Here is a 20,220-nt window from a genome sequence, read left to right as displayed (position 1 = left end):
ATGTGGTTGTATTTTACTATTGTTTTTCGATTACTTTTTGTAGTTTGATCGAGAATGTAATAACTTTTTTTTATTAAATTATATCTCAAAAATATTATGATGGTATTATTTTTATTGTGTAAAGGATGTGCGTGTGTAAAGGATTTCATTATTCATCTTAATCACATTATTAATGTATGTATTTTTTAGATGCGGTTTACGCTCTTTAAGACTTAATTTTCTTGATAGAAACTACATTGTGCCCATGTTTATTCGAATTTTGCATTAAATATCATATCCAAGATTAAACGTATTAAGATTATCTACAAATACGACGACGAAGATATTGTGGCATTATTTTATTTATTTCCATTCAATATCCACAACACACGATTAAGAATTATTTGTGTAATTTATACTTTAATGTACTTAACATTTAAATTATATGCATATAAAAGTAACTCGTTTGAGAAGTTCTCAATATTATAAAGCCAAAAATGAGTTCGAGTGCACAACGAGAACTCATAGTAACGCCACAAGCATTGTCCGCGCACACATTTGCATTTTTTATTGCAAGCAGCGAGTTACTTCTCAAAACTTTCATGTATCTGTGGAATATGAAACCGGTCGTATTATGACATAAATAATTGATGATGTGATGTAATTACCGGGATGTATGAGCCCGCTATTTTGTGTCGATTAATTAAACTGAATTGGGACACAAAATATGGTATTGAATATCGATTGGGGATTTTAATCGATTTTAATGCAGTGGGAGTATATATTGATAGTTATGGTGGTTCAAATTTGATACCTATTATTCGATATACCTAGTATTGACTACTAAGCTTCTATTTAAGTAATTTGTAGAAGATTTAATTAAATTCTTGTTAAAACTAGTCTACTGTTATAAAGGAAGCACATATTTTAAGACGAGGAACTCGTAAGTAAATTCTTCCGGGGTTAGATGGTTACTGATTCATGCTGGTCTTGTGCCCTGTTAAGTTCAAGAGTTTTACGAACAAGTTCAGCGCATCTAAAAGTAAAATGGGTTATAGAAGAAAGATTTCATTTCGTATGCTTATTTGAGATGAACTTAAAAACTATTAACTGCTTATGAAAATTATTTACCAGTAAAAAGCTATTTAATAACTAGTAGTGTAGTAGAAGAATAAATAACTAGGTAGATAACATATGAAAATTCAAAAGCGCTTATAATATTATAACTCAAGTAAAATAAATACCTAACCATTTCAGGTTGAATATTGCTATGATTTATTCAAGTATGGCAATAAATACCAACATGTTTCAAATGTGACCATAAAAGACAAGGCATAGAATTATTTGGGTCAGAATTTTTCTCACTCCATATCGAGGCTATCGCAGAACGTATTGATAATAAATCTTATCGAATAAGGTGAATTGTCGATAACGACACATTTATGCTTTTACAATGAATTTAATTGGGCGTCAATTTATCTTGAGTATGCAGAAATAGGTGTGAATAATGCAGTTACTTGATGGGCGTTGAACATTCGTGGCAAAGATTTCCAACACAGAAAAGATTGACCAGTTTGTTCTGAGTTTCGTATGAAGAGATATTGGCAGCCTGAAATCATTTTATTAGTTCCAACAGGCATTTTTCTTCAGGACCTAAATCCTGAGTAGTAGAATAAAATTTCTTTTTCCATTCTTTATTAAATTCTTATTGCACGCCTCATAAGCGAAGCGTTGAGGTGGGTACTACTGTCACTTCGCGCAAAACATCTGATTTTTCAAACTTAAAATGTCTTTATGTATCATACATTGCACTTGTAAGATAATACATACACACACATATTAAGAAAAAACACTATTTTTAACGTTCATGATATTTTTGATGTCATTTTTGTTATTTAAACTAGTTAAAAAACAGTTTAAAAAAGTTCTGTCTTGGACGTCCGTGTGTCTGTATGTGCGGATCCTTTTTCTTGTTAACACGATAGCGACCGAAATACTTTACTAATCGAGTCTTTTTTTTTCTCTTACGCTTGAGTATGCTCAGGAATAGAACCCTTTCATTTTTCAGGGTCTGATTCGATGTGGTTTAATTGTTATTAAATAAACAAAAATAATAATTTATAAATATTTATTAAAAAAAAATTATGAGGCGTGCACTTTTGGATTTTCCAAATTTTTTCACATTACAACGCTGGTAAATAGTTACCTATAGACACAGAATAATAATTAGTAACTAGCTATAGGTTTAAATATCTGTGTGATTCGTGCTCATACCTACCCAGATATAGAACATGGGATACGTTTATTTGAACAGACGAATCTAGCTAAGAATTCATAACTTTCATTAAACGTTAAAGTCTCTCAAAGCAATAGCTGTAGAATAAATGCATCGACAACACAACCACCTTAGATTACCTAATGATTGGTCTCCGCGCGCGCGCTAGCGCGCGCGGAGACCAATCATTACGTAATGTATAAAACTACCATTTTAAAAACGTATTCTAATTGCCCGTATTTGACAGTTTACGTGACATTTTAATTTTTAATATTATCGTGTAATACTTTATTGGACGGATAAGTTTTATCCAAGCATTGAAAAATCGTCCCAAGGCATTACTTAAAATAGATTTTATCAATCATTGGACTACAAATTAAATAAAGAAGATATATAATGCAGTGCGTCGTCGACAAATCTTGTTGACTTAATAAATAGTTTACTTTGATTTTAACGATCAATTCAAGGCCTAGTTCTCTTGTGTTTGCGTATTATATCATCATCATCTTCAGCAATTAAAGACATTTTGACGAATTCAAAAACGTGATTTTAACCGCGAATTTATGGAATTATTTTCGTAGAGTTATTAAAATATTTACCGGCCGAATTGATAACCTCCTCCTTTTTTTTAAGTCGGTTAAAATTGGATAAATCACGGTTGAAATGGGTTTAGGTCTGAATTTTTTCAGTCAGCATTGTCTCTTTGTCGTGTATTGGTTAAATCTACTTGCCCTGAGTACTTAAAACTGTTCATTTTTTTAAATACAATAATATTATCTACTTTATGCGAATGTTCAGAGCCTCCAAGACTGAAAAACCATTTACCTTTACTCTTCACCGTGCTCGACTTAAGTTTATAATCTAATCTCATACGTTTATGACTGTATTAAGTAGATTGGTGTCTAAGAAAATGATGAACAATTATAAATAGGCTGAATAAACACTTAAATCCTTTTATCTTTCTAAATAGTCATAAAAGTGACTCGTCAGTGTAAACTGTGATCTCAAATACGAGTAAACTATGCGGTGATTGTATTATTTGTCTTTTGTAGATTAGATCACAATTATATTTTCTTATATTGGCCTTCTTTATCCTTCGTTTTTCAAATATAAACTATTTTACTAATTATATTATCAGTTATCTCAGAAATATCTGTTGGGATTAGCTAGAAATAAGATTAAACAGATAGACAATTATGAACCTTCGGATTTTTTTTCAGGCATCTCATCTTGGCATCTTCCAATCTTTCTTATTGATGGTTGAGGAAAATATACTTGACGCATTGTTATCAATAATGGAGACCCCAAAAGGAATACTGAACAGCACTGCACACATCATCACGCAAATCTGCCATCTTTGTGTTCTATCATGCATCAGTCCACGAGTCATCACAGGCGGCATCTATGAGGTGCAATGCCTATCCTTTAATCATTTTTCAGTAATGTTTATCGTGTTTGTCGTATCTTATCATAACGATATGACATACTCTGAAACGGACTCAAGTGTGAAACGCACGTCTTTACTTCTAGGCTGTGATTATCGGAAGACTGAAGGTAAGTAGATAAAGTTTTAATAACTTAACTAGTACCGCTATTAAAAGAAGGGGGTAGCGCATATTTCGGATATCCTTTAGTATCTGGAAAGAAGGGTTTTTTTGGGACTTCTTTAATCTTTATTGGGAAATAAATATTCAGACGTTGATTCAGACACATAGAGTTGAAATTAATGAATTATCTTTTCAATAAATAAATCAAATCTAAAAAATAAACATAGTATTTCAATATTAATTTTAACTGACTATTCCTAGATGACATGGTTTAGCTACTGAAAGGACAAACATGTCCATAACAAATTAATTTGCGCTATGAAAATCACAATGTCTTGTAAAGGTCTCGTACGAGAAACGCTCGATTTGCAATTATGCCATTGTAAATAATGCAACTCTGTAACCATTCTATAGCTTACCATGTGTTTCAGGTTTATTTATTTAATGTGATAGAAGTAAGAAGAAAAATCCTCCAAAATGTTGATGACATCGCTCCACGCGCTTACTCCGCGCATGAGATTCAACTACTCGAAGCCGATTATCGACAATACGGTTTTCAAATTGCATTACAAGTTCACGGTGACGATGCTCTTGGGGTTTGTGATCCTGGTCTGCGCTAGGGAGTACTTCGGAGAGCATATCAAATGCCTTTCGGATCAGGGCATCCCTCCCCATGTCATACAGACCTATTGCTTCTTCATGGCTACGTTTACTATTGTGAGTATTCGATATTATATCTTAGATTTTATAAAGAGGATTGGTATATTGTTATTTGATAAGACAGTTTCTGAACTTATATATAATTGTATAATTTTTTAATACCGGCCTTTTTAATGTGCAAAAAATGGAAACCTGTATAGAGTGGTCGCGTAACATTTCTCGGGGTCGGAAGTATTTGAAATATGAACGTTTGGATTTTTGGAAGTATTTGCTTGGAGGATCACGCTCAATTATTTACGTCTAACCATATCAGTATAAACTGGATCAGTTGTACTAAGCAATATATACAAGTAACTTATGAAAACTTAAATTGTTTTTACGAAACTGTGTGCAACAATTATTGAAATCAATAAAACCGTTTAAGAAGATTGTAGTTCGGTAGGTCCGTAGGTATTATCTTCCACATAAACGAATACGAAAAGTATGCCTTCTAATCAAATACTTTGTTATCAGCCGTCGGTTAATAATATGGAAAATCTCTTCTTGTCGTCAATTTATCGATACAGAATGCCTGATTCCAATAGAAATCATGACTCAGAATGCTTCTAGACTTTTCCAAAAGGCTTATTGAACTTGTTCAAAAGGAAGAAAATTAATATCTTATTATGAATGTTCTGTTATAGGTTCGGCATTACAACGAGAGCCTTCTAGAAGGTGGATTCCTGCCGCATCCTGGTGTAGGACCGATCCTGTCTACCGACGAAACGATTCACCACACCTACTACCAGTGGGTGCCGTTCGTTCTCTTCATACAATCTGTTTGCTTTTATATGACACATTATATCTGGAAGAGGAAAGAAGGTACGTTATGCGATCCAATTGGAACTTTAGTGAGTGATAATTATAAAATCGCGTGTGTGCCGATCACACGTGTCAGCAGTTAAACTTCTTTGGCAAGATTCAAAGATACCTTGCTCCATGACGTGACGGTATTGCCATGACGCGACCTTTAAATTTTACTTTAACGTGCCTAATAAAGTTTCACTTCAAAAAGCTATGATGTCAAAATAAGGCGCTGAGTCCATCCTATTCTTTGTTGTACCATTAGTAATCGTTTAGTTGTAACCATGCTAATCTAATCTTGATTTTGTTATTGTTGTTTGTGTTATTCTGGTTAAGCTAAATGATGGAAAAAATAGGATCCAAATCCTAAAGATGCGTATTTGGTAAGCGTTAGATTCCTCAGCTTATGCATATCTATAATGTTTTTTTTTCGTCATCTGATCACCATTTTTTGGCAATATTAAAATGAATTACTGTTTTCTTAGGAGGGAGGATCAAATCTCTAGTAGAAGGTCTGCAGTACGCAAGCCTGGCGTTAGAAGACACGGATATGCAAGCCGGGACTATGAATATACCCTCCAAGGCTACTCTGGAGAGCAGAGTGGATCTCATTAAAAAGGACATCATTTTGAGGTAAGATATTATATCAATACAGGCTACAGCTTGAGGAATAAATAATGTACTAAACGATGACACTAAACATAGTGTAAGAATAATTGTAAAAAATGGAAAAAGATAGTTTCTAATGAAATAATGTATAATGACAGGTGCGGTTACAAGTTTACAACATACCAACATAATACGATAACGGATAAGGAATATTATTAGGTTTAAATTAATATTATTAAACAATTTGAAATCTTTTTTTAAGTCACTCCATAAAAATCTACTTTAATTTGAAATGATTAGAAATCCTTTTAATCCAACCAAAACGTCGTAATATCATCTATTTAAACATCCACGCTATCTTTCAATTGATTACAATAATATTAAATACTTAATAATTTATTACTATGTACTTATTTAGGTATATTATCGTAGGTTCTTGCAATTTTTTTCTATTTATCGGAAATTGTAGATTAATGTTGCTGAGAAAATCGTAAGTCTTTAATTTATAAATCATAAGTCGCCTACTACGGCTTTTGTTATATTTTTTTTACATGTTTGCATTTTACATATGCATTACATAAATATGTTTTCATTAATATACTCGTGAATACATGTGAGATTTTTAAGTCGTAAAAGACCATTTACAATATAACCGCAACAAATAGTGAAATTACATTAACTATCAATGAATTTTTATCATTTTCCAAAAATCCTATCCTGTCCCCAGACTCAGAATAACAAGAACCTGGTCGAACTGGCTGATCTCCTTGGAAGTGGTGAACCTGCTGCACGTCATGCTGCAAGTGTGGATCGTGAATAAGTTCCTGCATGGTTCCTTCATGGGGCTGGGACCACATGTTCTGAACTTGAGGGATTGGCAGAACAAAACTGACCCGTTGGAGACTGTGTTCCCTAAGGTATGGTATTTTTTTCACATGAGATTAAAAAAAATATATTTTCTCTACTTCTGCATTTGTCTCTTAGTAAAAAATGTTTGTGTGTATCTTTTTAGAAGCAGTACATGAAGAATTCTCATGGGACTTTTGTCATAATCTAATACTTACTAGTTACTACCTCTACATTTTAGCTTATAAGCTTATAGTTTCGACATTTTTCTGAAAGAAGCATTTGCTCGTCGTAACTACCATAAGTCATATTTTAATTACATGTTATTTTCTGTCAGGTAACAAAATGCATCTTCCACAAATACGGTCCCAGTGGGTCCATCCAGCAACACGACGCGCTCTGCGTGATGGCCCTGAACATCATCCATGAGAAGATCTACGTCATCTTGTGGTTCTGGTTCCTGATACTGTTCATCCTTTCTCTACTTGGTGAGTTCTATGATTTGAAAATTTGTCTATTAACGACGTAGTTCGTTATCATAATTTTCTTTAGAAAAAGTAGCTTTTACTCTTTTCCAATATTCCGTTTATCAGCGGCATATCTATTAAGTTAGAGGCAATACGATATGAATTTGAGAGGAGCAAAGTCTGACGGTTGTTTATGTTGACATAATTCGTGTGGATGAATTACGAATTAGATATTTGAAGCATTTGCCTATATGTGATCGCACATTAAAGAATTATTGTCCAGTCGCGAATGCCATCGGTTATTTACTTAGTAGATGCCTCTGATAAACGTTTTCTAACGAAAATCATATGTAACTAAATCGTAGTAAGTAATCGGGTACAAAATATATGAAATCTTCCTCTGTTAACTTTTTAAATCCTCAAAAAATATAAATTTAGCGACTTAGAAATATTCTTACGTATTTGCATAACATATCTCTTGCAGCTGTCATCTGGAGATTCGTATCCTTCTTCATGTTCCGCCGATCTCTGAAGTTCAACGAAATTGTCTTCCGCCACGTTTCCAAGAGCAAATTCAACCCTTATAATGTTATCAATGTGGTGAACGGCTGTGAGTTTGGAGACTGGTTGTTCTTGTACTACCTCGCGAAGAACATGAAGTCAGCTACGTTCCAGTAAGTAGATATTTTGAGAATATTTTATAGTTTTGATAACTAAAGTGAATAAGTGAATTAAAGTTTCATTTTTATGGGATTTATAAATTAAAGTAAGTATTACAATAATTGAGTATTGACCAATACAAAACAATTTCGTTGTAAATGTCGCAAGTTACCCTACTATACTTGTGATTATGAAAGATTTAAATTCAAATGCTTAATATTATATGTATGAACATAAAGCACGTGGACTATCTAAAACAAAACTACCGTCATCGATATTAAAATTAATTCTTTCTTACATAAACGTTTTTACAGTTAAATGTTGAAATAGAACTAGTTAATAATATTTGTAATAAACATCATTTTATCGTGTCCTATTAATTCGTAATCATATAAAGTATTTACGTACCATAATTCTAAAAGTTGTACCAAATATTATCTTCATTGAAGTTTCTTGCTTCATTCCAGCCTTATTCCAGCATTAAGAACATTCTTTTTACATATTTAAAAATATTATTTCTTCTTACAGCGAACTTTTCCGTGGTGTAGCTGAAGAATTAGAGAAGCGAGATATGCCATACAATGATGACAACGAAGACAGGAACGAAGAGAAAGGCGCCGAACCAGTTCTTCTCGGAAAGATTGATTACGACGACGAAACTTTGCCGCTAAAAGACAAGAAATCATAGACTAAAAAACCAAAGATAATTAAACTTTATTTAAAACTAGTCGTATGTGGAATAGTGTATCCAGCCAGGATTGGTGCAATTCGTTTCCTCAAATTTATTCGATTTTTAAGTTTCCGAACCGTTCTAGATGATATTTAATTGTTTTCAAATGCTTTGCTAAAATTATTAATGAAATCGTTAACTGTATTATTAAATGATAATTGGTGATTAATTATTAATTGGTTGTTAATAGGTTCTGTGAATATGTATATTTTTAAATTGTATTGTTACCAGATGAAATTAATTTAAATCACATAGTCAGCTCGTAAAATAGAATTACTAAGAAATTAATGCACTAAGCGTGCTACGTGCCAAGAGTTTGTTGTGTGATTATGTCGGAGATTTGTGGGTTAATGTGTTACCATATTTTGTACACGTTGATAAGCAGAGTAAACAAAGTCGATGAACTATGCAGACTGATTTATTTACATCTACAAGTCAGGGGATTTAATTCCTCACTATTTGCTCAATTACAGATAACTAAGTGAAATTGAGAATTTTCAAAAAAATATGATGTACCTACTTAAGTACTTATCGAATTTATTATAAGATGTATAATTTTATTTTAAGATAAAATTTGTAAATATTAAACAGATCGACTGTTATGTAGATATTTCATTTAGTTTCCAAAATATGTGCATTCGTATTGACCTTTGACAAAAGAGAAAGTTCTAGCATGACTCGAAAAAACCGTTACCTAGGTACCGATTATGTGATTCGTGGTTTAAAATTTGAAATGCATAAATTTGAACAATGATTTAATCGATAATGGAATATTACCATTGCTAGTTATGAAGTAGGTATAAACCTAAACGGATTTATTGTTTGTTAAGTAGAAAAAAATACTGACTAGAATAGAACGGTATGAGTAGGAATGCAGAGTCATGCTTAGTTAAGTTTAAACTATAAATAAAATCTTAGCAATATTATCTACCGGTAGGTAGGTACAGGTTCAGAGACTGAAGGAGCCCATAGTACTTCTAGATTTAAGTGTGTGTATTTAACTAACTGTTATTTAAGGCATAAATACCTACCTACGTACTCTAAAATTGGACACATCTAAAACTAAAGTTCCGTGTTTAACTGATACAGATATTTTTCATTTGACTTCTAATGACTCACTGTCTTGAGTTAAATAAAAATAATTGTTATCGTTAAACGATTCCAAGTTTACAGTGATGAAGCAATAGTAATTGTTGTAATTTGTTTTTAACTCTAGAATCGCCACTTTTCGCTAACAGAAGCTATTATTTCATCAAACATAGAGTTCGCAGATTTTTTGATGGCGATTTAGTACGGCGGGCGTTGGTATGCCTTATTAATAACAAAAATCAATCTTTTACATGAAACGTAGCGAATCTAAACGCTTAATTTCAAATTAAATTATTTAAAACAGATTTCTTCTATTACGAATTGTATCTTTTATATATTTATATACTTTTTATATTTTGTATTTAATAGTGAATATTCGTAAACAGAAACGTTATGTTATATGTGATAGCAACACTGAAGTAACGGGCATTAGCGCGCTTTCGAGTGACAGTTCAGTGCGTCCCTTTTCATTCCACGCGACTAATATATTGATATCCTCAGAGCAATAAACCTATAGAGTACTTGTATCGAGCGTATACAATTTACATATATTTGTTTCTCTCTATCTAAAGAAAACGTCGTATGAAAGAATGAGATAGCTATAGACTACAAGCTACGTTTCAACATAGTCATGGCACCATTTTTACTATAGGTACGTATTTAGATAGATAGAGGGTGATAGTGATGGGATGTGCTTCAATCGATAAAATCGTGAATGCATTTTGCATTTACGGTTTCGTGAAATAATAAATAATAAAAAAAAACAAAATTAATCATAAATTTCAGTTGAATACATTATTTGTTTAATCCTACGAATATAATAAATGCGAAATTATGCGAGAATGGATAACTTTCTCTTTCACTGCTGAACCGATTACAATGAAATTTTGTACATACACACATAGGATAGGTTTTATACCAGAAATCACACGGGAACGGGGACTGTGCGGGATTTTCTTTAAAAACGCGGGCGGAAAGCTAGTATATTTTAAAATAAATTTTAAAACTTGAAATGTAACTAATTTAAAATAAAGATCAATAAAGTTAAAGGAGTGAGGAGAAAGGCACAGTCAGCAGAAAGTTTGTGAGGATGGATGTTTGTTACTCTTTCACGCGAATACTACTAAACCGATTACAATGAAATTTGGAAAAATTACTTTTGATCCCGTAAATCCCACAGGAATGGGAACTATGCGGGTTTTTCTTTGAAAACGCATGTATATTAAGTATGTATTTCAATAGTAGTTTCTCATCTATGAGAACTGTCATTTAATCAACCGTTTAATTTTCACATAGTTACACATTTAAAGTAAATGTGTAAAAAAAATTCCAAATAAAAATTCACTCACACACAAATGTATTTATTATCTAAAGGAACAAAAAAAACGTAAGCGTAAGATTGCACAATTCTTCTAGAGTATCCATCTTGATAACACGCAGGCTCGAAATGCAGTGAACACAATCTAGCAAATTTCGACGGCGTCCAATCTACACGTCTCATGTTTTATACCCATTTTTTATTTAGCTCTGGAAATCTAAAACAAAATGAATTTATTAATAATCTAAAAGAGAAACAACAAACTAAACAGATAAGTCAAATAAAACAACCACGTGGTATTTTTTATTTTCCTGCTGTAGAAAATTTACATCTATTATTTGCAACAACAACTACATATAAATCTGATATAAGAAACAAAATAAATAAATCAACGTTAATATGAAATAGATTTTTTGTCATAAATCGATAATATACGCTAGATGTGTTACAACACTACGGTGGTAAACAAAATGCCAAACGTGATAATATTGTGACATTTTTTAAAAATTATTTAATTCTTTTGTATTCCACAACCCCATAAAGTGGGTAAATGTTACAGTTACAACATAAACTTATAAAAAAGCGCTTGATAAAACCTTCAAATAGGGTTAGAACATAAATATTTATCGATTTGCTGAAAATCACTTACCGATGGAAAGATATTTTTTCATTGTTTTCATCCAAAACTCCCATTCGACTAGTAATAGCCGGTAGCTAAACATACAATAGTCATTTTAGCACACTGAAAAATAAAAAGAAACACTATACACTTTATATTTTCTAAATATTTCGTTAAAAACACTTGACGCACTGAGCCCACCAGCTGGTTGGAAAACAAACTGACTGCCGGCGCGCTACGTTTGAAGACAGTGCAGATACTCTATCGCTATCTCAATCTGACTTATGCTGTTATTGACTAAGAGTAAGTAGATTAGAAAATATGTATTTTGTTCTGTCTCAATATAAGAACTCTATAGGTTTATTCCTCTGAGTTGATATCTTAGTCGCACAGTACTTTATGTAGTCTGTTACATTAATTATGACTCTATCTTGTCAGTTTATATTTTATAGTCTGTAGCTAAGCAAAATAAATTGTGAAGTGCGCGGATCGGCCGTGTAGCTGAATTTTGTATTTTACTTCTCGTTTACTTGTTTTGAGTGTCGTTTTGGCGTATTTTTAACGTATTTTTTCAACTAAACGGGACAAGAAAAAAGAGAAATAATGTTTAAGAATAATGAAATGAGAATTTAATCACGACTTTTTAAACATAGTGGGAAGTAAACATTAGAACTGGACAATTTCCATGGAAAATATCAACACAGGCTTCAACTTTGTTTGGTAAGCAGTGCAAGTGTTTTTAATTAATTATTTATTTTACAATTGGGTCACTTTTATATCTTAATTGTAAGTAGGTAATAATTTAATCGTGCGTCAAGTTGCATCAGATTATATATATTTCAAGTATAAATCTTGTAATTATGAATGTAAACGTATTTACTATAACAGTCACGTAATTACTAAGTGATTTTCATACATGAATCTTATTTTACATCTCTATGCATGAATGTAAGGCAAAGAACGAGTGCACCTCATATTGTGGAGGAAATAATATGTTTGTATTTAATTAAACATATAATTAATGGTCTTAATAGCAAATAAGTATATTTGAAAAGTTTCAACAGTGGTTTTATTCATAAAATCGATGAAAGATCCTAAGTTCCATTACTTATTAACTCATATAATCTTAGTATTCAATCAAACAATGCCTATTTAAATATATCTTCAGTCTGTGACTAGATTTCATTGATAAAAGAGTAATCTATACAATGTTCTGAACCATAATCTAGAAGCATGCTAAAATGTGTCTATATCAGTTCAGCAGTTTTTATGGTAGAAGGTAAATAGATCTTTCAATCCAATTCATTCATATTTTAGCATTTTATTTTAATGTAGATAGATTTGTTGCAGATAACCATGAGAATTAATAGATTTTAATCTTAATACATAATTAATTTTTTTAAATACTTAAAACCAGTGTCTCGGCCAATGTATTGTATTTAATGTTTCTTTTATATCCAGTATTCAGTTACAAAATGGGATTAGTGACAATATAAAAAAAAATTGTTTGTAGGAAGTTGTATATCTACTATATAAAAATGAGTTAGGTTTTCCTTCCTGACGCTATAACTCCAGAACGCACGCAGTTTTGCATTCGTTGGAAAGGTCTCGGGCTCCGTGAGGTTTATATAGCAAAGAAAAGGTGTCTCTGGTGGCGAAACGGAGTTCGCCCGGTTTGCTAGTTATATTTGAATATTGTAAAGTGCTTGTTCCATTATATCTTCATTCACAATAATTAAACCAAATCTTTCCTTATAAAAAGGTTTTAAATATATCTTGCTAAGTAGCACATTAAAAATTATTAATAATTCATATCTCTTTAGGTATAATAATAATCGGTCTGGGTCATTATGTAAATGTATTATATGTACATATACTTTTAAGTAATAATTATATTCATGATAATTAACTGCACTCATTTAAATACTAGTATAACTAATGCAATAGTTATGGGATTGACTTAAAGATAATAAATGGTTATGTTTCTTTGAATTGTTATTATTTGTTTTATGCAAAGACCAGGTACAATATTTTATTTTTTGGTAACATACAACAACAACAACATTTAATTTATTTAAACTGTCTTGCATTGCATATTAAAAACTATCAAGCCAACGCAAGTAAGTACTAGGATGTCATAAAGTACAGTATTCAAAAAGAAATACATCTTACTTGAAAGTCGCAGGGATGATTGGCAGAAAGTACTCAAACTCAAACATTTATTTATTCAAATAGACTTCTTTTAGAAGCACGTTCGAATCATCAATACATATTTTTAACATTTACCACAGATTCGGAAAGCAGTTTCTACGGAGAAGAACCAGCAAGAAACTCCATAGTTGCTCTTATAAAATCATGTCAATATTACAATTTCATTTTACATAATATGTAACTTATATCTAACTACATAATATATCATACTTTCTACCTTTGCTAAGATAAATAATCTGAGCGGCTTTGTATACATTAGAATATCTACTTTCTTATACTCTCCACTGCTCACTATGTATGTTCTGGTAAACTTATTTATAATCAAACCTGATATTTCAAGTAGGCTCTTTTTTCTCAAAGCCCGTTGGTTATATTGCATAGAATCTACACTAATATTATTAATCTGAAGAGTTTGTTTGTTTGTTTGAATGCTCTAATCTCGGGGAACTACTTGTCCGATTTGAAAAATTATTTTGGTGTTAGATAGCCCATTTATTGAGGAAGGCTATAGGTTATATATCATCACGCTAAGACCAATAGCAGTGGAGCACAGCGGGTAAAACCCTGGAGCACAGCTAGTAAATGATAATATTATAAATGTGGATGTGCCCTACACACAAGCAAAAACAAAAATATAACTTTAAAGGAAATACCTATCTAAACATTAAAACAGGTGTAATATTAAATTATTAGATTGTAGGTTTTCTGTTTATCATATAAATTTCCAGTATTTATTAGTCTTTTTTTCTTCATTATGATTCTTACTTTCAATCCAGTAAAATTTAAGTACCACAAGAACAGTAGAGAAAATCAATCAGTGAAACAGATGCATAATGCATTTGCTCCATACTCCACAAGGGGACACGGGGATTCACACATTAACCCACAGGAACTGTAGAAAATCAACAGACTTCAATGCATAACATAATCAAAAATGGCTTGAATACATATTTTTTGACCATTAATTTGTACAGGATCATTCAAAATCTATCAATTATTTCACTATAACTTTTTTGACTAGTAAATAAGTACAGCAGGCTTCATTCGAAATCTATCAGTCTTTTTAATTCGTACAACATCTATCTTTATAATATTTATTCCTGAAAATATTTCGTGAGCACGCGCGCCCATCACGGGGTCCCTGACCGCAGCATTTTGGCCCTCCGCGTGTAATTTGGTCCGTCCTGCTTTAATCACCACTAATGGTAGGAGGTTATGATTTATTGCTCCTAGACAATCCAGTTTAACTAGAACCCACTGTAGTCAGCACAATCATTAGGGTACGGAGGCTGGATAGGTCAGGTTATAGTGGTGGTTCGCCGGAAGGCATCTGAGTCTATCTCGTAAGATGTGGAAGGTATTTGCGATTGTACAATTAGTTTTTTGGGTATGTTCGTCTGTTTTGTAATTGTATACTAATCGCAGAATGATTAGAGGGATAAAAAATCCTTTTTATATCGGATATTTTACAACTTTTTCTGATTATTACGTGTAGCAATTGATGTGGGAAATAATTAAAGGTCACAAGCGCAAGAATTCGCAAATCCGTATCATAGCTTGTTCGTTCAAAACTTCATGCAAAACTGTCTAGAGATTTACGCACGTTTGACAAAATTCCACACATGTTCAAGATGTTTGCGAGATAAAAAAGTAACAACGACCTCTTAATAGTATCAAACCCACCAAATGAATAAACCGATTTTAGTAGGATTATTGAAATGGCTATTATTTACGACTAATGTAAAGAGAAAGGTTTTTAAGACGTTCTTTCTCCATTAAAATTAGATAGAGTAATCAGGAATCAAAACAGCCCATGTTACCTGAATAATTCTGTACTCAAGGTACATTAAAAACCTGCATAAATGTCGCCTGCATTCTCTAGTTTTAATGAATAATGATATCCTCGCGATTGACATACTTACAAGTGTGTAGGCCAAGGCGACCAAGTTGAGGAGAGCGCTCGAATTACCAGTCCGACTCTCCAGGCTGTAATCCGTCTCGAATTTCTGTTTCCGATTCACATTTGGTCCAAATAACTTGCATTTAGTAGGGTAACTTTATATTTATTAGTTTCTTTACGTTGATATGGTTCAGTTGGTAGTGTTAGTTCTAAGAATTCTCTTTTTAGACGAAGTAGTGTCATGTGTAGTAGAATGAGTGGTTTAGAAAATGCTATTGAAATTAAATGTACCATAATGTAGGATAATATAGCCTGCCTCGATAAATGGACTATGGATAAAAAAGGTCCTAAAATAATCGATGCTGTTTCAAGCGGAAATTCATGGCACTATAAAGTATTCAACTTTATCATCTATCTGTTGTATCGTTGATATCGAGAATTCGCTTAACTTCTTAACCTACACTGATAATAATATACTATGTGTCGTATATTTTGCTTATATAACTCGACTGCAGCTTGCCTTGACCTAAAGTCTAAACGAATCAGATCTGTCTGCGTTTTTACAAGTTTTAACTATAAAAATAATTTATAAAAGAATATATACTTATTATAGGTATAAACTGCTATACGAATCTATATCTTTAACGAGAAAGATAGTCTAATAATCTTTTTATATTCCTGAGCAGGAGACTCAGAAGCAGCCAGATATGTATCTGGCTATAATAGGCATGAAAATTGTTCTTTTAAAAACTGATCAGATCGGATCAGGATGAAATTAGGTGCAAAGTATGCAATCTACCTTTAATCTATCGTGAGTGAAGCCATATTCTGAAGCTTGGATATAGGATCAAAAAAATGAAGGAAAAAAACTGTCGGTAAAAATAGGCTACATCTTTGTAGACATTGTTTCAAAATCCGTTGCACGATAAAGGAGTTACCGAAGTGTACAAAGAAGAAAGCTTAAAAGTTCGTTAGGAAACTTCAATCGCTATTCGTGAGAAGAAATGTAACATCGTTGCTTGATAAAATATGTAGTATCTATCACAATGGAATAGATATCAAAATAGCTTGTTCAACTTACTGGGTTACCAGTACCGCTATTTAGACGGGGTAATGTAGGCAGAATTTGTTTGTTTAATTTGTAGGTAAGCGCTAAATGCAGCCTACTGATGGTTGTATGTGGCTGGTTAATGTGGCCTTTGTGCAATTTTATACCGATTTGGTAAATGCATGGAGTTCAGGAGGATGCGAAAGCCAAACATTTGTATTTTCAACTAGACTTGTTTTTGAGGCGGTTTTGGTTCATCTTAAAGTAGACTATCCTACGTCATACTACACGTTACTGGCTTTATTTGTTGTTTAATAACTCAGGCCCCGGAACCACAGACACAATAGAAAATCTATTGTGTCGTGGACCGATCGGGCCGTTCGGGGCTCAATGGGTTAAGGATCGGGAAAATTTGTTTATCCGGTGTTTGTATGATCTACTTTCGTGCCAAATTTCACTGAAATTGTTTCACATTTCATTCATTCAAAACAAGTGTGCTGAATGCGAATGCAAAGCAGTTGTGTGTATCGCTAAGCAGATTTTGAGGAATATTTTTTTGAGCTAAATAGGCTTGTTGCGAAACTATAACTTGAAAGGCATGCTGGTTTTATGGAGAAAGTAAATATAGAGTACTCAAAGCCACGCGTTCAGTTAGTTTATAATTTCATAAATTAGTATCTACAGCGAAAATATTAAATTCATAATTAAATTAAGTAACACGCTATTTTTTTTAATTCATGATCCATAATAATTCATATATTACGCGCCAATAAATTATGTAACATTCGCATTAAAAACCGTATCAGTTTATGAATAGCTTTTTATTATTCATTCACTAATTAGTTTGTTAACTAATGTTGCGTGATGGATAACGTTATCTATACTATCTATACTAATATTATAAAGAGGAAAGGTTTGTAATTATGTATGTATGTATGTATGGTTTTCACGCATAAACTATTGGACCGATTTTGATGAAATTTGGTACAGACAATCTTTAGACTCTGAGAAAGAACATAGGCTACCTTTTATTGCGAAATATGTACCACGGGCGAAGCCGGGGCGGACCGCTAGTCGTTACTAATATTATAAATGCGAAAGCATGTTTGTTCCTCTTTCGTTCATGACACGACAGATTGTTTTTATGGTATGATTTTTTGTCTATTACGAGGCTATGGCCTTTGTAAGGGTGATTTTCCACCAGAGATGTGCGAGGGATGCCTTGCGAGGGATGTGTTTTTAAAGAACGTATCCTGTCGCTTTATTTACCTCGCCTCGGTCAGCACAGCAAGCGATACTATTTTTACGCGGTGTACGCGGGCAGAGGTGCTGATATACAGATATATTTTTTGAAGTGAAAACTTCTTTAGCGGCGTTGAGCACTTTTTCTGTAATGGGTATAAAATCTTAAACTCGCGTCAGGACACGTGACCTGATCGAAAAAGCGTAAGACGGATAATAATCAAGTTTTCACTTCTGCCGGCACTCCCGGAGTGCAACCCGTCTTTTTTTTTACCTGGTAAATCGCTGGTTAATTACTACTAACCAAAGCCAGTAGGTTCGATCCTCGCTACTAGTTGTTAGAACAGTGGACGTTCTAGTTTTGTAAATGAAACAATCGTACCCAAGTAGATTTATTTTTTAATGTTCTTAAAAAAAATGAGGTTCTTATAAACTGCTGGATATGTCGTAACTGACCCCAGTTGGCTCTTCCAATGATGTTTAATTTTCATTATTGTAATGGAATGCTGATTGTCTTCTTGTTTGTATGCGTTATTGGAACACGTTTCTAGTTTACAAACACTCGATAAGCTAATTTAAAATATTATGTTAAACACTCTGTTCTTGGACTATATTAATCATTTTTATATTACCTAATAATGCCGCAAGGGCAATATTGGAACAATCTCGATTGGTCGGCGGTCGGAGCAATTTCAGTTCTTCTCTAAATTGCCCCTGCTTGCCTATACACGTCACAATTAAGGGTCCAATTGGAATATTGCCCCTGCGGCAAGAAGATGAGTAGCCGGTTTTATATGGCAAATTTTTATAACCATCATAAAAATGTCACTTGTGTCTAAGATAGTTAGGTTGCATTTGCAGTACCTACACTACAGAAAAATTTGGCGTATTACCCGTGGTCCCCCCGCTATGTCCCACTGTGGGTCTACGGGTAATAATTTTTCCCCGTGGACCCACTGCTATAGAATGGGACTACGGGTAAATGAAATAAAAGAATTTTTTACCCGTGGTCCCCCGCTGTCATGCTTTGAACATTATAGAGGTTGGATTATTATTAGAATCTCACGATGATTATTTTTTTATATTGACCGGTTGATCGTCCTGTGTTTTAACGTCAACCTTCACTGTCTAAATAATTATCTGATAATTATTATTATTATTGTTTAACACGTAAGAAATAATAAATATATTATTATAAATACATAATTAGAAAAATGAGTGTGGAGCTTAAATTGATTCGAAGAAAAGGAGGAAATGTCCTGTTGTACAACGGATATCAATTTTATAAACAAAAAGAAAATAAAAAAAATACATCTTTATGGACCTGGATCAATAAACGAAAGGAAAAATTGTTGTGGTTATGTTACCTACTGTGAATGATGTAATATATTTTCTATTCCTATTGTTATTAATATTCTTGTATATAATCTTAATTTTCCTCTATTTAAATATTATATATTCTTAGGGATTTTAAATTCAACCTAGAAAGGCTTTATTCCTTACAAAATGACTTTATATGTCTACTTTCGACAATAAAATAATAATCGACTCAAAATAATTATTAACACAACTAAGCACAACCAAAACGACCGTTACGTCTGAGAGCCCAACGGAAAGTGTGTCAAATCCGCTGTTCAGCTCATTTTTATAACCACCCACTCCGTCGGTATAAAAATAATAAAAATTTGGTTTTATTTCTAATTATTATTTATTATAATCAGTCACATTGATTAGTTACTATATTAATATATTTATCCAATTTTCAAACAAAAAAGGCCAGTCCGTTAGAAAATGCATTCAGGGTTTAAAAAATAGTTTAAAAATTAAAAATTAATGAGTAATTTATAGATTTACTAGCGGTCCGCCCCGGCTTCGCCCGTGGTACATATGAAAAATAGATGTTGGCCGATTCTCAGACTTACCCGATATGCACAGAAAATTTCATGAGAATCGGTCCACCCGTTTCGGAGGAGTATGCAGACTAACATTGTGACACGAGAATTTTATATATAAGATATTCAATTTAGACCAAATATGTGTAATAAATGGCAAAATGGGGATAAAAATGCTTTTAAATACTTAACTGGTGTATACTTCTACATTGGGACTACGGGGAAAGAAATTATGAGATTAATTACCCGTGGTCCCACTGAAAATGACAATTCAAAGATATTCTA

At 32.6% G+C, this 20,220-nt stretch overlaps 2 protein-coding genes and 1 long non-coding RNA gene across 3 annotated transcripts in view; 2 read left to right on the top strand and 1 right to left on the bottom strand.

The window, feature by feature from the left end:
• Nucleotides 1-3,724: 3,724 nt before the first annotated feature.
• On the top strand, nt 3,725-9,129 carry Inx7 (innexin 7). The gene is made up of 8 exons (XM_090117258.1): nt 3,725-3,808; nt 4,233-4,518; nt 5,145-5,322; nt 5,790-5,937; nt 6,641-6,830; nt 7,097-7,247; nt 7,711-7,900; nt 8,415-9,129. Exons 2-8 carry the CDS (start codon nt 4,279-4,281, stop codon nt 8,572-8,574), a joined length of 1,257 nt encoding a protein of 418 aa, XP_089973384.1. The 5' UTR covers nt 3,725-3,808; nt 4,233-4,278; the 3' UTR covers nt 8,575-9,129.
• Nucleotides 9,130-11,050: 1,921 nt separating this feature from the next.
• LOC149909305 (uncharacterized) lies at nt 11,051-12,003 on the bottom strand. The gene is made up of 2 exons (XR_016458504.1): nt 11,673-12,003; nt 11,051-11,240 (listed from the first exon to the last, which is right to left on the bottom strand). It is a non-coding gene; the product is annotated as an uncharacterized LOC149909305 (long non-coding RNA).
• Nucleotides 12,004-12,036: 33 nt separating this feature from the next.
• Nucleotides 12,037-20,220, top strand: part of ogre (optic ganglion reduced) — a 42,997-nt gene continuing 34,813 nt past the window's right edge. The window contains exon 1 of the mRNA XM_090119209.1: nt 12,037-12,362. The gene's annotated coding sequence lies outside the window, so the exon portion shown is untranslated. The remainder of the gene's footprint in view (nt 12,363-20,220) is intronic.

Source organism: Colias eurytheme, chromosome 3 (assembly GCF_061535395.1).
Source record: "Colias eurytheme isolate Ceu_HAF_F1 chromosome 3, ilColEury1 Martin Lab GWU primary, whole genome shotgun sequence".
Classification (NCBI taxonomy): Eukaryota; Metazoa; Arthropoda; class Insecta; order Lepidoptera; family Pieridae; genus Colias; species Colias eurytheme.
The sequence above is the reverse complement of the archived record's forward strand: the minus strand, read 5'-3'. Positions and strand labels throughout refer to the sequence as shown.

What these genes read in the sequence shown, in the direction of transcription:
- Inx7 (XM_090117258.1), top strand. Translation starts at nt 4,279, where the DNA reads ATGTTGATGACATCGCTCCACGCGCTTACTCCGCGCATGAGATTCAAC. An exon ending in TCATGGCTACGTTTACTATT is followed by an intron (nt 4,519 to 5,144) that starts GTGAGTATTCGA and finishes GTTCTGTTATAG; the next exon opens with GTTCGGCATTACAACGAGAG. An exon ending in TGGAGACTGTGTTCCCTAAG is followed by an intron (nt 6,831 to 7,096) that starts GTATGGTATTTT and finishes ATTTTCTGTCAG; the next exon opens with GTAACAAAATGCATCTTCCA.